Source organism: Leuresthes tenuis, unplaced genomic scaffold, assembly GCF_036924035.1.
Source record: "Leuresthes tenuis unplaced genomic scaffold, fLeuTen1.0.hap1 SCAF_8, whole genome shotgun sequence".
Taxonomy (NCBI): Eukaryota; Metazoa; Chordata; class Actinopteri; order Atheriniformes; family Atherinopsidae; genus Leuresthes; species Leuresthes tenuis.
The window spans coordinates 13,838,350-13,855,419 of NW_027325362.1; the positions used below are offsets into that span (position 1 = coordinate 13,838,350).

The 17,070-nt window shown below is 38.8% G+C and overlaps 1 protein-coding gene across 2 annotated transcripts; it reads right to left on the bottom strand.

Moving 5' to 3' along the window:
• Positions 1 to 3,254: 3,254 nt before the first annotated feature.
• chst3a (carbohydrate (chondroitin 6) sulfotransferase 3a) lies at positions 3,255 to 15,474 on the bottom strand. Of its 2 annotated transcripts, none has more exons than XM_072390926.1 (4): positions 15,146 to 15,474; positions 13,266 to 13,362; positions 6,766 to 7,317; positions 3,255 to 6,145 (listed from the first exon to the last, which is right to left on the bottom strand). In XM_072390926.1, the coding sequence occupies exons 1-4, from the start codon at positions 15,216 to 15,218 to the stop codon at positions 5,449 to 5,451; spliced, it is 1,419 nt and encodes a 472-aa protein (XP_072247027.1). In that variant the 5' UTR covers positions 15,219 to 15,474; the 3' UTR covers positions 3,255 to 5,448. The 2 variants fall into 2 exon arrangements, with proteins under 2 accessions (XP_072247027.1, XP_072247028.1); XM_072390927.1 differs by having other exon boundaries at positions 13,266 to 13,425; positions 15,146 to 15,229.
• Between the last annotated feature and the right edge of the window lie 1,596 nt (positions 15,475 to 17,070).

The window sequence follows — 17,070 nt, forward strand, 5'->3', positions numbered from 1 at the left end:
ACAGAATTATTTGCTTGAATGAAAATGAATACAATAATTTACTGTATGGCACTTTGGTACAGTGGTACCTTATATTTCTTAATCAAACATACATATCCTCAGTGTATTACTAATGAAATCCAACAGCAGCAGTGTGTATCAAAGAACATAAAACCCTTTTTTAAAGGTTTAAAGCGTGTTTCTTTACTGCCACCAGCTTTTCCGGGTGTTCCACGTGCAGCCTGTCTGTGCATGCATGCTGACTGACGCTACCTTTACAGAACAGGGCTTCTTTCAGCAACACCAAAGCAACACGAAGGCACTCAGTGTTCCACATCATCCACAGGATTTATTTACCTTCCAACTACAGGTCAGTAAGCCAAGATTTAGTGTTTATTTAAGGGGTAGGGGTGCATTGAGTGTTTAATAATTTTTTTTCTATGCATAATTTTACATGTGGGGTGGAGAGCTAGACGGGTGTAGCATATTGTGACACTGGATAGCTTAAGTTACAAAGTGGATATCCCGATAACCATAAAAGAAGAAGGAAATTATTAAATAAAAAGCAGAAACATTAAAAATGGTTCACCCCCCCACTAAAAAAAAAATAAAGACATTTTATTATTATCCCATTCCAAAATTACCTACTGCCGAAGTGCTGAAGAGAAAACCTGTAAGATAGGAGAGACATGGATGGAAGCCAGAAATGTTCAACAAGAGAGGGTGGGTTTCCTGTTTTCTTAGCTCTTTCCTTGCCCTCCCTTACACAGCACAAGTGGAGTCATTGACCAAAGTCATTGCACACAGTGTGCATAAAAGCCCTGTGTGAGCACATGTATGCTACCTAAATGTCACGGTCAAAGCCAGTGCCAGCCTTTGAGCAAGCAGTGCCAAAAATTAGGAGTAAAGTGAGCAAGTTATCAAAGAAAGGTTGCATGAACTCCTAGGCTACTACCCACAAAATCATCTGCACTAGAATGGCACAGATGTCAAGCACAAACAGTGCTACAGTGTTTTCACATTCACAACCACCAGAATTGTGGGGTGTTTATAGATTAAGCTAAAAATAAACTACATGCAGGAATGTTTGAGAATTTTAGGATAAAAAAAAAACTTAACGCACAGGACACAAAAGGCCAAGTCATGGATCCACAGTATAAACAGCTACTTTCCAGCTGTCTGTCATCATCATTCAATTTTTTTTCCCCTGTTTGTCAGAGCTTTTGCTCTGAGCCAATCAGGTTTGAGCACGAGTTGTCTGCTTTTTGTGTTGTCTGTGCCTGTTGTATCAATTAATAAATGGCTTATTTCACCTAAACCATCCACCAAAATCGGTTTCTGAACACCTTTGATGTAAGAAATGAGGAATATACTTGCCAAATCTGCACTAATGTTACATCAACAGGACTTGAATCAAAAGTTTGTTCTGACGTTTGTTCTGACAAGTGCAATAACATTTCCGATTCTGTGATCCAAACAGGAATTGCAGTTGTAGACTGTCTGAACCCTGACTGCCTGAAGTCTGAACCCTACCAGTTCACAAAGATGAGCTCATGCTCAGACCTGAATGAGTCAGAGCAACAGCTTGAGAACAAACCAAAGACAAGCTGAAGAAATAGCTTAATAACATGAGCTATTTTGACACACTGAAATTTTATTTTAGTTCACGTGCAGATTATGAACAGCAAACCCTGAGACACATTTACTGCTGGTAGCAAATTGGTTAACTCTTTTTGTGCAGGATTCACCTCTCATTCAGGGAATATGGAGGCGTGCTTTTGTTTCTTAATTTGAATCATGAAGCAATGCTGTTTGAAAGCAGAAAAGAATAATACTGTTTGGTTTCTTTTTTAGTAAGTGTAGGGAGTGTCCAATAGTTTGTGGCAGTAAAATAAGAAACTAAGTGTTAAATTTACAACTTTGCAGCCACACTAACCATAATTTCTACATGATTCTACACAAGACATTCTGTCGCCTCCTGCTTTTGACCACACTATGCAATCACATTTCAGCATCGTGCTCGACACATTCATCACTCCCAACTCAACAGTGTTGTATTAAATTACACAGAATTCCTTGAGGAAACTTGAGATTTGGCCTTTTTAGCAGCTTGTCAGTATTACCTTTTCTCATTTTTCGCAGTTAAGAAACACCTGGTGTAATACTGTGGACATAACATCAGTGAAATGGTCTGCCTGACCAACAGCTGTTAATTCCAAAGTGCTTTCTCACAGCGACCGGGCCGGCTGTGATGTGAAACAGACAGAAAGAATGCAGCCCTGAATGGGCTCCCTGTTTCTGTCTTAATCGCATTCAGCCTTTTGGGGATCCCTAGCAACAGCATGCATTTAGATGTTAGGCAAAACTGAGATAATGCAACTAAGTAAACAACTCCACAACGATCCTCAGCTTATTCGTGTCTTTCCCAGCCTCTGTGGACTTGAAGGCTTACACACAAAAACAACAAGGATACTTATAAAGAAACATCAGAATAATGAATGAACATGTTTACTTTGAGCTGTTTTTTTTCGTAGACCATTTTTTTAAAGTGAAACAATCGAGGAGCACAAGACATCCTATCTATTCCTCTGTCTTGGTGGTGATGTTTACATTAATCTACAACATGTTATCAATAGTTTAAGTTTATAAAAAGCTAAACATTTAAGTTAGATTTTAATCCAACAGGCTGGATAACATCGCACATATTTAGATCACAACACAACAAGCATGCCCCAAACACTTCCTCCAGGTTTAGAGCGGATGGATGGAAAGCCAGAAGAATTTAGGATATCATTACGATGTCATACAAACCCTTCATTAGTGGATGGCTTGGAAAACTGTGTTCAGTCAACAATGATTTCTGGAAGTGTTCCATGAATTAAATCATGCCTGTTTTTTATGCAGTGCTGCCTGAAGGCTCGGGGACCTTGGGGGTCCAATACTGATTTTTGTCCGTGTCCTTTGCATAAAGAGATGTCTCAAGATTGTTTGTATCTTTTGATGATATTATGTACTGTAGATGATGGAATATTCAAAGTCTACAACTTTACATTAAGGACATTATTTCAAAATTGTTTCAGAATTTGTAGACACATTTTTTACAGACTTTTTCTCTTCAGAGAAAATAAAATAGTAAAATGTCTCACATACGAGATGTTTTCTGTTTTATAATGAATGAAATGTTAGTTTATGAGATCTGCACTCTGTTTTTATTTACATTATACACAGCATCCTCGCTTTGTGATGGAAACATTTGATCGCTTCATTGACTAAAATCAGAATTTCACACCAAAAAAAACACTTTAATTAACATTTCAACAGAATTTTTACATCTGTGAGATACATTTTTAGTTGCCTTAGCATAACCTTTGAATCTTTGAAGCTCTGGACTTCCTCAGCAAGAATACTGTGGTGGGACAAAAAGGACAAAAAAGAAAGAAAACACAAGCAGCAAGTCACTGAAGAGATTCTTTTTAGTACATTACCAATAACCTCTGCTTCAGCGAGTCAGTTCTTTGAAGTGATACTCCACCAAAAACCCATTAACAGTCATGCTCTGCCTTCTTAAACTGACTCAAAACTACTTGTTTAGAGTGAGTGAGTCGGCCATAGATAGGACACCAGACATTTTCCAGCCATGTCAGGATATCACAACTTTTTTAAAAGATAAAAACAAATAAAATTAGAACAAAATGAATTAGAATAAAATGGAGTGCTTTCACTTAAATGTGGCCTTAAACAGGGCATTCAGTGAAACTTTACACAGAAGAGCTGCAGTTTTTTTTGGCAGAATGGACATTGTGAATGTAAACAGAGATTTTCCGCTGGGTGGAGATGTGGACTTGTACAAGAGTCAGAATAAGGTTACAACAAAGAGGACTTGATAGTTGACTGCCAAAAGAAAGCAGTATATGAACGTTTGGTCAAACCAAGAGAAGCACAGTATTAACTGAACTTTGGAGAAAAATTGTTCAAGTACTCTGGCATTTTGATAGAAATCTTGAAGTTTTCAAAATGACTTAAAATGGACTTCATGAACAAAGCTACTTGCTAGACTTGCTTTGGCAAAACTTGAGCCTTGATTTGGATATAAAATTCAAAAACAGCTTTGTTGACTTTTGTTTTTTAAACATTTAAGTCAATGGTGAGTCTGGACAACTCTGTACCCTATTTTTGTTTTCATAATTATATTTTGAAAGCAAAGGTAGTATAAGCTCACTAATATATGAATCTCTAATGCAAATTCCTCTCCGTGAGCAGCATGGATGTTTCATCTGGGCCTCAGTCAAACTGAGCACAATGCTGCCATTGACTCAGAGTCACAGTGGTTACCTTTATATCCCATCAATGCAGCACCACCTGGGTTTCTCTTAAAGATATAGTCATATACATGCACACACAATACACATTTACACAAGTTGTCACCAAAACACACAACATACATCTTAAAGGGTAAATTCTATGACTTCCATTTGGCCACTGAATATAAAAAGATATATTCCTTGAGTAATTTTGCATGTTTCCATAAATATACTCTTCTGATATCATACTGTAGGCTCTGAATTAAGCAGTCTGTCCGAAAGAGGTGCAGAGATTATTAGAAGAGAAACTGCATCAGTTAAATAATATTAAAACTGCCAGTTTACTTAGAGGTAGGAAAGCAATGCATTACTACAATGATGGTAGCGAGTAGCTACTGAGTAAAGCAATACTGGAATACTGAAGACACATTTGAGGTAAGGCATATTTGTCTATGGCGATTCCTCATTTCATACAATTTATTCGTATTATTTATCCATCGCCAGACATTTTTCAGTAGTTTTGTAAGGCTTGAAATAGCATTTGGTTGAAAAATAAAAAAAAGAAAGGATTTGTATTTTTACACAGCATACTGCGTTGAACATCCATATTAATGCAACTCGTGAAGACACACAAAAAAAAATGCTTTCCACGTTCACTTTACCTGAGTCGAATTTATGAAACTCTGTCAAAGCACATCAGGTCGAATCTCATGAGTCATCTACCAGCCATTGAGTTGAATAAACTGTTAACAGAAACGCCCTTTTCTTCATACAAATACAAACACGGTAAACACACATCAGTTTTACACTGCAGTTATCCCTGAAAATCCTACCACAACCAGCTACAAGTAAAAGTGTAATATACATTTCAGTCTCTTACGGTCAGGCTGACATCTATGTTTATTTCATTTTAAATGAAATAAAGGTCTTGACATAAATCTTAAGCAGAAACTGTTATATCAATGTAGTATGCAAATAAACTCTTTAAAGAAGCCACCCGTTGTTACAATGAGGCACATCTTTGGTGATTATGAAATGACTATGGCCAAAAAGTTGCTGTCGCCAGAAAATATTGTGTGAATTATGCGAGAGCTTTGCTTATTAGATTTGGTTTGTGTAGTATTGGCTTCCTCTGTTGCATGCCGTGTTTTGTAGATGCACCTTTTGATCAATGAAATTGTTTATGTTCAAGCAAACTTACAGACTTATTGATCAGTGTCTTCTCATCTTCCACAAATTTGTACCCAAACAGCTTCATAGTCGGTCCACACACTTTCTGCACTACCTGAGCCAGTGTAAAGGGAATACTAAATCTCCATTTCTCTGCCTGTTCTGATGAATTCTTTTGGGTGGAGTAAATCCCACTAGCTACCTGTGTGGTTTGTGTGTTCTTCAGAATCCACTCCCGAGCTTGGGAGCTAAATGGTATCCCTGTGAACTTGTACATCTCCTCTGCTTTCTGCATAGGGTATTGAGCAATATCCTCATAACGCACCAACATGTAGCGTCTCCTCAGCCAGTGGGGCTGGCTCAGTCCCACCTCTGCAGACATCCTAATGTGGTCACAGTTTCCTTTGAGTCTCTTCACCTCCTCGTCATCTTCAGGCACCTGGCCGCCCTTCGCCCAGGTCTTCCATGTCTGATATTTTGAGGAGAAAGCCACCATGCGCGATGCCAAGATAGCTCGTGGATCTCGAACCAACTGGATAACTCTGACATCGAGGCGAGGATCCTGCATCAAAGGCTGCAATGAGTCCAGCTGTCGTACACGGACAGTCTTGATGGCATGGTGTTGTTTGGAAAGGCAGGATTCAGATGCACGGGTCAAGTTCAGTGGACCACAGCGACGAGTCTTACAATGATACCTAGGATAAAAAATGATATAGTTTTTATAAGACAAATATGTATTCAGACAGCTGCAAAGTGGGTTATGCAACGCATCTAAGGCTCCAAAATCAGTTTATTAATTTCTGTGTATAGAACATGCAAGATTCTTCAACTAGTGGGGCTTTAACAAAATAAATGTTGACATTATCAGTTAATTCAACAACTGCATTATTAATAAAATTGTTTTATTATCAAAGATTAGCGACATCAGTCATACAAAAAAAATGCCAGAATTGACTCTTCCTCATTGCTAAAGTTTACGTTTATGTTTATGCATTTGGCAGACATTTTTATCCAAAGCAACTTATAAATCAGGACATAGCATTACAGCTAACGTCAAAGCTAACAATAAGCTACATAGAAGGAAGCCACTCAGGCTCTGTTAGAGGTGACAGGGATGACAGTGTAGAAATAGAGTGCAGGCATAGAGGGAAGTAAAGAAAGAGAAAGTGCAGTAGAGGGGGTAGTGAAGTACAGGGTAAGTGCTAGGATAGGAGAGTGTCGTTTGAATTCTAGTTAGCACCTTTAGTTTTTTTTCACATTAAAAGGCATTGAAAGCTGTATCAATAACTGCAAGCACACAGAAGATATACAGTACCTCTCAAAAACGTCTTTGATTACAGGAGTACAGACAGGTTCTTCACAGAGGGACACACTAGACTCTCTGCGGAAAAGATCAGGGGTGACGTGATCCTGAGGTGGGGGAGAGATGAACTTTTCAAGAGGGGAAAAATCACACAGAAAGAGCGCCTGGAGTACGTCTCGGTAGATCCCAGCCAACACTGTCCCATTGTTTGCCTCAGTGGCCATGGCTAGCATTCGCTCAACGTGCCACAAAGGCTCAAACAGGTAGAACATGCTCTCCCCATGTTGGTTGAAAAACTCCCCCACAAATGAAGATCCCGTCCGCGTGGTGGCCATGAGTAATACCTGCTTACGGCCACCCCCGTCGCTGTAGGGGCCTAAATCACCGGCCTCTTCCTCTTCTTGCTCCTCAGAGAAATGTGTGTAATTCCCTTCAGTACCAGAAAGTTTAGAGAGTAACACCTTGAGTAACATTAGAGAGCCCTTCTCTGTTGTGTTACTATAATCCTGAGGGGTCGGCGGGTCCTGCTGTGGAGTCGGCCTTTTGATCAGCTTATCAGAGACCCTGGTGATAAACAGAGAGCTGATTAGGAAATATCTCTTAGCAACACATTAAACAACATAAACACCTAGTTTGGTCTTGTGTTTTACATTTTCCGTCTAGCAGGCACTTCCACATGGAGTTACAGCTGTGAAAAAAGAAATGTAGCAACGCTAAAAGAAGTTGACTTCCTGAAAACTGCTTTGCACCTTTTGGCACAAGGTTCCCATCACTGGGATTTTAGTGAGGGTGTAAAACAACAACACAATCTAAATTTAGCACAAAGGAAAGCTCAATCCTTATCAGTTGTCCAATGACACCTAAATGTGTGGAGTGCCAACTTTCAAAGATTGCTCCATGACATTACAAAGTAAGACAAATAGTAGAGAAGAAACAGCAACCAATTATGAAACACAATGACAAAAATACAAACATTGAAAAGAAGTGGTTTAAAGCATCTTATTTATTTAAATAGTGGTTAAACTATTTAAACACAAGACAATTGTGAGAATAAGCAAAAACTATATGATGGTAATCTGTTTTACGTAGTGTAAACGTTTGAGTCATCTTTCTTATTTGTATTTGTCGCCACTGGAAACAACATGATCAGATAATATAGTTAAAATAGAATTTCTTCTCACAGCTTTTGTTTTTCTTTTGATGCCATTAGATTTTCATTCTAAGCCCGTAGCTGAATGACTGCAAGTCTCTGTGTTACTGATAAATTTGCAAAAGCAACCCTTTTCACAACCATGTTATATCAGAACAAAAGAGGCAGTATTGTAATTAAATTACTTTGTTACTGCCAAAGGAAGAGGGTTACAGCATATGTTACTGATTAAAAAAACAAATGAAAAAAATCTATAATAAAAATCTAATTAAATATGATGAAAGAATCAAAGACACTTTGACTTTTGGACTTTTCATTGGGAATTTGGTTATATCTATATACATTTAAGCTTTACTGTTTCTACAAAAAGTTTAAACTTTTGAGCATGTGTGGAGCACCTTGGTCCATTTGAGACCAACTGAACATAAACATCCATCCATTTTCTATACCCGCTTAATCAGTCTGTTTGTCTGGCAATTCGTCTGGCTTTGAGAGCTTTGATAAAATTTTGGTGGACTAAAATGTTTATTGCATGCATTTTAAAAGTCAGGTATCGTCTGTAGATACTGGTAGGTAAATGCGTTGTGTTAGTAAGACCAAACCGATTGACCACCTGTCATCTGTCTGTTTATTGTTGGTTTAGTTGTTAAAAACATATGTATTATCCTAGCATTCCTTACATGTCTATTCAACATTTCTTGGAACTGTTCTGGCAACGTGTGCAAGCAGACACTTTATGAGCCGGCATGCAAACAAACATTTAGCAGTTAGTCAAAAGATTGTTGGGCAGAACACCTGACAAACCTGACCAGGTTTGTCTTGCCCTTGTCTCTTGAAAGTCCCCTGGGAATCCTTGCTCATCTCTGCCTTTTTAATTTCAGAGAGAATGTTCAAAAGAGATGTTAAAATAACACACATTTGTGGCTGAGAAAACAGCAGTGCTTTTGTCTGTTGACAAAAGGGCTGAAAGGGCTCACTCCCTGCCAAGTTAAGAACATATCACCAGTCTCTATAACAGGTAGTGACACGGTATGTGATAGAAATTAACTAGTTCCACAGCAGTAAAGTCTCTTTCTTTTGTAGATAAGGTTCTCTGGATTATTTCTAACTGAAGTGAGATGTTGACCAGATGAGCGAGTGGTGGCAACAAACTGCTTAACACAGACTTTAGAAATCTAGTGGGCAACTCACTAAGGCAGCAAGTCCATAGAGCGCAGATGATCTCTCCGACTGCTTCGTAAGTAACAGGTGTGAAATGTCTCAGCTCTAGGTGTCTAACTGGCTGCAGAGTAGTTATTTGTGTTGTGGAAATTATTGCATTTTTAATGCCTTGAACGTTGTCATGAAAGAATATTGAAAAAACTCATTACACTTAGTTTTTGATGATTTCAGAAAAATAACTCTCCCTCGTTCAACACAAAGTCTGGTTGAACTTTTCTTTGTAAATCTCATTATGAACCTGGAGCTTTAACTTGCGCTACTTCCATTCGGCTCTCAGCACTCCCTTTTCTGTGCCCTGACCGACTCTTCTTTTCTCCATGGTGCCTTTTGCCTGCTTTTAACCATTCTAACCTTGACAGGAGCAATGGTATCCAAAACATTTAACACACTTGATGTGTCGGAGTTCAACATTTTCAAACCTACTCATTTCCAAAAACCGTGTCCCTGTTCTGTCATTTATGAGTCTTCCTTGAACAACTGCAGACCCAACTGCTGGTTTGGGTGTAACAGACAGGTCAAAGAAAACACAAAAATGATCAGATAAAGCAACATCGACGACATCCACATTTGAAATAACAACACCCAGATCAGAAATCAATTCTAAAGGCAGTGAAACTGGAGGGTTTGTTAATCCGTTTCCTGTAGGACACGGGCGTTGTTCCTGTAGTTTTTGATGATTTCAGCTGCATTTGAATAAGCTTGAGTTTCAAAACGGAATCATATTTTAACTATTGATTTTATCTTTCATATATATAATTTTTTCTGATTTGATCTATTGTTCTTATTTCTTTCTTTTGTTTAAATCATGCTTTTTATTTCTTCTGTTTTAACGTCTCTGTAAAGCACTTTGAATCACCTTGTTGTTGAATTGTGCTATACAAATAAACTTGCCTTGCCTTGCCTTGCCACCCTTTGAAATGAGCACATCTAGAGTGTGCCCTCTGCTATGGGTGGGCTCAGTCACGCGCTGAGTTAGACCAAACATTTCAAGGACAGCAGTGAGTTCTTTAGCGTGCTTATCTTGGGCTACATCCACGTGTACATTCCAAGTCCCCTGATATGACTTTAGTAAAATCATCACTGAAAGCAGTGCACTCAACTGAAAGTAATTCAGATTTTCATCACTAAAACAATTCTATGGTGATATAAAGTATGGAAGATTGTTTTATCTCTATTTTGAAGGACACATACTCAAACGATGAAACAGTATATTGTCCCTGAATATGGCACAAACACCCCCACTCCTCTGGTTTTGTCGTGTGTCAGACACAAAATTGAAGTGAGATGGACTAGACTCAATCGGGACTGCGTTAGCTGCGTTTTTGTCGAGCAATGTCTCAATTAAAAACATAAAATCAATATAAAAAGATCAATAAAAGATTGTGAGAGGAAATAAAAGTAAATGAAGAATGATTTGCTACTTAAAGATCTGACATTGAGTACGGCGTGTTTGAGATTAGCTGCAGTTGAACTGGACGCTGGGTTCTTGCAAGGGAAATGGATCAGTAGGTCGACTGATGTTTTTTATAAAATCACAGATACACTCAGTGACCTGAACTATATCATTGTTCACAGACATGTTTCAGATTTTCCCATGTCATATTTATTGCATACATTTCAAAAGCCCAGTAGTTATGCATTGTACATTATACATTATGACAGAAATTAAAAGGAGCCTTTTGACGTTATAGAGCTCAGTGTCTGCACACCTGTGCTCACTAAAAGCAGAAACTGAAGCAGCTTTCATTCTTAAACAGTCTCTGCAAAGGCCTAAATCATGAACTCAGAATAAACAACAACTACTTCTTGTGTTTGGAGCGTTGGTGAACATCTGTCTCTCTTGTGTTTTCAGTGTGCTCATTGTCGCCATTGTCAGACTTGGATGAAGTCTTTTCTTCTGCTGATTGCACAGGTAGAATGGAAACACTTTCTTTTTTCCTTTGTTTTTGGTGTTCCAATTTGTCTTGTTGTATAAGGAATGAACTGCCACATCCATGTGCACCAGTGAGCAGCTGCAAGTTGTTCTTGTGTTGCGTTCAATAGCTATTTTGTTTGCCCAGATGATGGCCATGCAAGAAGACTCAGCATCAGTTTGTCATAAAAGAGGCCTTTGTAAGAAAATGCCAGTGTTGAGGAGCAAAACCAAAATGGAGGGATGAAGCCAATTGGTAACTCTAGCCAACACTAAACATTCGGGCAAGGTCCGCTAAAGAGCCTCCCTGGACTGACAGAACAGATCCGGACTGTGCTCACAGCTACTTTGCTCATTGTCAATGCAGAACTTATAAAAGACCAGCAGGAGGTTTTCTGTAACTGATAGTGAGTTTGGATGCTGCTGTTTACTGAATACATGTTTTTCTAAAAGATGGAAGGAGAACAGCGAGGTTGATGAGCTACTCATACCCTTCCTGTATTTGTAATGGTTTATATCCCGTCTATGAAAGTTTTTCATTTTTTCTTTCACCAGTGGGAAGTTAGAAAATCCAATTTCCCCTTTTGTCAATGAAAGCACCACCAATACATCACTGATAACTACTAATAAAAGAAAAAAGAAGTTGGTGTTAAATATTGCCCACTTAAGCTACACTCGCTAATGTTAACTGCTAAAACACATAACACATGAGAAATGGACCTGAGACAGTGAAGTTCTGAGTTTATAGAGCCGATATGTGACCAAAGGATTACAATGCGCGTTCTAGATGGTGTAATAAATCATCCAGAGGCCTTTACCTTCTGCCGGGTGTGTTTTAACAACTTGGGCTAATTCAATACGTGACAACGAGATTCGGACAAAAAGCAGGATCACCAGCCTACCAGCTGTCTAGGATCAATCTGCATATGAGGGAAAAGTAAATATATATCGGCTAATATTTATCAGTTTGGTGTGTGGTCTGAGCTCTCAGGCTATTTATGTTGTGCTCTCACATGTCACAATAATGTGCTTTAAGAGTTATTAAGTGCTACAGATCCAAAAGAAAGCAGACCTTGTGGAAGAGAGGGTGCAGAGCAGAGATGAGCAGGTGACTAATATAAGAGCATAATATGTCTCCTTTATAGTCGTCACTCACACCTTTTATCAGTGGAATTCCGAATCATTGTGTATTTGGAAAGGTAGAAAAGTCTGTCTGTCTTTTTTCTTTTTTTTTTTTTATTTAAAAAGGGCTTTGGTTAGCTGTTTCCCAATTTCAAGTTTTTATGCTAGGCTGAGCTAACTAACTATTGGCCATTATGGATACTTAAATAAAGTGTTCCAAGCAAATAAATTAAATATAAAATATCTGTAAAATATCTCGGTTACAAGACTGCAGTTTTGCATTACATTTGCAAATTCAATTTCAAAGCCTCAGACAGGAAACACACAAATAGCTTCTATCTTGTCTGCTGTCTATAACCACAGGAGCCAGTTTCACTCTGACAGCGTCATATGCTGCTGCTCTGTCAGGACCCGTTGGTGTCAGAAATCAGCACATATTAAAGCCAATAGCTTCAGCGTTCAACATTCGAAAATATAGTGAAACAGAGTATTAACCTGGAAACTTTGATGGCTGAACTGTAAGTGCCTGTTACTGAGCCCATAAGCAAATGCAGAAGAGCGAAAAAGCAGAAGCACAACAGTAACACAAAGAAGTGAACCTGTGCTGTCGAGAAGTCCTGTAATTTAGGCCAAATTACATTTCACCCGCTTAGAATTACCACTTGGCTTCATCCCTCCATTTTGCAAAGATAACAATAACAAACGATCTTTCTTTAATGGGGCTTAAGTTGTAGTGCTCATCTACAGTAGCCCTTCAAAATGGATGTTGAAGGCCATTTGGATGGCTAGATGACCACCACAATTTGACCCCTAAGTCACTTGTTCATATGTAATTACTCTAGGATGTTTGCTGCAGTAGCTGCTGATTTCTGATATTGCCTTGACCCGTGTGATGGGGCAATGGGAAACCTTGCTCTTATCATAGAAATGGCAGAAGCTTTGACATAACATGAGTATTTGACACCCTGGTAATGAGAACAGACCCCCACATACTGTTGGCTATTCTTTTTCAAATCAAAAATGAAAGCAAAGAAATTGTGATGAACAGAAGAACTTAATGCAATTTCTTTAGTACAGTGAAACGGAAGATATTGTCCATTCTCTTACCTTGAGAGAATGTTGCTTTCTTTTTCAATGATGACCAGGGCCACAATACAAATGAAGGCGATTGCATACTTAGTCTTCATTCTTGAGTCCTGGTTTTCTAGGTCTACAGTCCAGTCTTAGTGTTTGTCATAGCTTGTCATGCAGAGGCTAAGGCTTCATTCTGCAATAAGAAGAGCACTTACTGTTACACACTGTAAAAGACAGATCTAGTATAAAAGTTGTTGAACATACAAAACATTTGTATGATGGAAATATACTTCTTAGACCTAAATAAAGTACACACATAAGGAAACATATGATTCAATTTGCATTGATCTGAAACAAGAACAAGCAGCTTTTATAAAATTGTCTCAACTCTGAGAGTCACAGACATAGACAGCATTGATTTTAAGTATAGGGTGGGGTTGGACATAAGAAAAAAGACTTGTGAGAGGGAAGGATAGAAAGAGTTAACGTGAACAGGAGTGGCAAACCACTGAGTTAAGGGCCGCAGGGCTGTCTGATTTCAACACTTCCAAACAAGACGTGACGCTTTAAAAAAACAGCATATTGTTATCAAGTCACCTCATCGGCTCTTCATTTATGGGAATTAAATGTTCACCAACTAAATTTGCAAGCCTCAACACGTTGGCTGTCATTTGAGTGTAATTTACAAGAAAGGATATGTTGGTTATCAGCATGACAGAACAAATAAGATGCTGATAGTGCAGCTGGTAAACGATAATCCAATGCTCTGTTTTGGAATACCCTGCCAGATGAAAAGGCTATTCAGACAACATGAACTTAGAAATGAGACAAATCAGTTAGGGAGGTACATTAGTGCCTTAATCAAACAAATTCCTAACAAATATCTAAAGTGAGCTCTGATTTCATGTATTGCGAAAAGAAATGTATGCAGTCCACATTTAGTCCCGTCAACTGAGTGAATCATTTCTATGAAGCAAATCATTAAGGAGGAAGACACCACTTTCAAGTAGCTCTGCAATAACTGTGTGCTCTTTGAGTAAATATCACCTAATTATCTGAGCTCAAGTGCCTCAGACGTCAAACTGTCATGCTGACGTATTCAAGAGCCGCTGGAGCGTTTGGCAAATCTGACTATGTGCTCATGCAGAAACACACATCACTCTGTTTATCATCTCACTACAAATTACATTAATGGCTGCCTTCAGAGCACTGAAGCAGCTCCTCATGGTGACATTAAAACCTAAATCCATTCTGAAAGTTGCCCTTCCTCCAGGGTTGTAAACAATTAGCAGCTACTGGCAAATAACAAAAACAATTTTTAATTTGTATAGGCGCTGATTAACGGATTTTACTTTGATGTCATACTATTTACCACTGATTCTGACTCCCTCCGTGTGTGCGTATTTGTGTGTGTGTGTAGTTTCAATCTAAACGTTACCAAGCAGTCATTTAGGGGGGAGGGGGACACTCAATTCAGTATCATTTCCACCATCTGAATCGGTATAAAACCAGAATAATGACTACTTCTGCAAACTATCAATATAGTGCACAGAAACGAGAGCTTGGTGCCTCCATAGAACCTAAATTAAATGTGGAAAACGCATTTATGTGAAACTCACATTTGTAACAGAGACAATTATATGGACTACATGGCATACAGCCTCCACGTTTCCACGATCATCATTACACTTTCATCATTTACAGAAGCACATTGGCTACAAATCACAAATGAACGGTTTTGACAGTACTGGAAATACTAGAAGACCCCATCATCATTCAACATTTATAGCGTTTTACTCGCATGGCTGTTTCAGCGAGTTCTACGTGCGCCAGTCGCTCTGCATGCTGCGTCCTTTTTTAAGAGTCGTTCTCTCAGACTGAATTAGATAAGATGATGTTTGGGTGTTACAAACCTCCACTTGTCCTCTCGGTGCAGTCGAGTGAGACGTCCCTGATTGTGTGAGAAATATCGTCTCCTCGAAGCATCTCGCCGCGTTGTCTGGGACTCGGACACACTGCCTCATTGTGTCCTCAGACGCGGGCTTCTCTCCTCTGCCGGATGCAGCGCTGAGGCACCGAGGAGGTGCGGAGGAGGTATCGATCGCCTGTAAGCACAGCGACTCCAACCAACGCCGACGTTTAATTTATTCCAACTTTTGATTAAACACTGATTCAAAAGGAAAAAAAGAAAGCTGTGTCCTCCGTTTTGTCTTCTTGCTGCACTCAACAGATAGAGGCAATGATTTATTTGTATTTATTTGGGTTTTTTTGTGAAGGTATAATCCTCTCGCAACTTTTTTCCTTTGAGCAAGCACAGCCTTGCACGAGCGAGCTGCCGTGCTTCAAAACTCTGCTCACTCTTGGGACATCCTGTGCTCACGGGGTCACGTGACCCAGGAGCTTGAAATTTTGTGCTCCTTTTGACGGTGACATTTTGAGGTAAAGCCTTTTTCTGTATTCTTTTTGTATTGAACATGAGAGGAGGGGAAAAAGGAGCTCGGAGAACCATTCAGAGCACCATGTTCATGTTCACCGACTCTCTGGAATTGATCCTTTAATTCAGTTAAAACTTGTTTGATTCATATAGGGCCAAATCACAACAAATATCATCTCAATGTACTTCAGAGATACAGTCCAATTCAAGCAAATTACAATCCAATTCATTGTCATAATATACAATCATAATCTAATCAAGACCAAATTAGATTAATTCATACATAGACCTTTTTTTTTTCAAAAGAAAGTTGCCTAACTATGGAAACCAACAGATTCCAGTCGAAACTTCTCTTTGATCCATCTTTAAGCCACCTCTAACTATAAGCTTTGTAATAAAAGAAAGTTTTAAACCAAATCCTACAGGTAGAGAGGGTGTCTGCTTCCTGAACCCAAACTGGCAGCTGGTTCCACAGAGAGGGGCCTGATAACTGAAGGCTCTGCCTCCCATTCTACTTTTAGAAACTATAGAAATCACAAGTAAGCAAAAATATTTAACTGTGAGATTTTTAAGATATGATGGCGCTTGGTCATTAAGAGCTTTATATGTGAGTAGAAGATTTTTCAATTCTATTCTACTCTATTCTGAATTTAACAGGGAACCACAGAAGAGAAGCTAAAACTGGAGAAATATGATCTCTCCTGCTAGTTCTCATCAACTCTGGCTGCAGCATTTTGGATCAGCTGGAGGCTTATTCATCTTTTCTAATCTTGTTGATGAGCAAAGAGTGGATTAGAAAATCTTGCTTCATCTTCATCTCCAAAAGCTCGTCATTTGACTCATACACAGTATGGATAGGTCATAGAAAGATTAAAGACAGAGTAAACAGCCAGAGCACTGAAAAACAGAGCTTTTCATTTCTCCATTATTTTTGTTTGTATGTAATGAGCCAAATGCTTTCAGAGGGTGACGGAAATTGACTGGTTGCAGTTCAATTGACCTAATTTTCTATTATAAAGGTGCATGTTTAGAGCTACGCAGCATCCATGCACAATGCATTTTGTCTTGTTTAAATAAATGAGAAATACATTGTCAGAGTGGCAGCATAAGTCAAAGTTCAAAACATGCATGTGCATGTACAAACATGTACATTCAGCCTTTGTGCTTCCTTCACTAATATTCAACATGCTCATGTCGTGTGCACCGATGCAGCCCAATGATGTGATGGACACAAGTTTTTAAGTTGTTTGTTTATAACAAGTCGAATTGCCTATCACCTCTTCACTCTGGAAGACACGATGTCTATGATTTTTCCAAATAAATCTTAAATCTTGATTTGTCAGACCACAACACAGTTGACTATTTCAACCTTGGTCTATCTTAAATGAGCTCAGGCCCTGAGAA

Bases quoted from the DNA above. Each gene is read 5' to 3' on its own strand.
- chst3a (XM_072390926.1), bottom strand. From the start codon at position 15,218: ATGCTTCGAGGAGACGATATTTCTCACACAATCAGGGACGTCTCACTC. The intron at 13,363-15,145 runs GTTTGTAACACC...CTGTAGACCTAG, and splicing joins CACCGAGAGGACAAGTGGAG to AAAACCAGGACTCAAGAATG. The intron at 7,318-13,265 runs GTAAGAGAATGG...GTTTATCACCAG, and splicing joins GAAAGCAACATTCTCTCAAG to GGTCTCTGATAAGCTGATCA.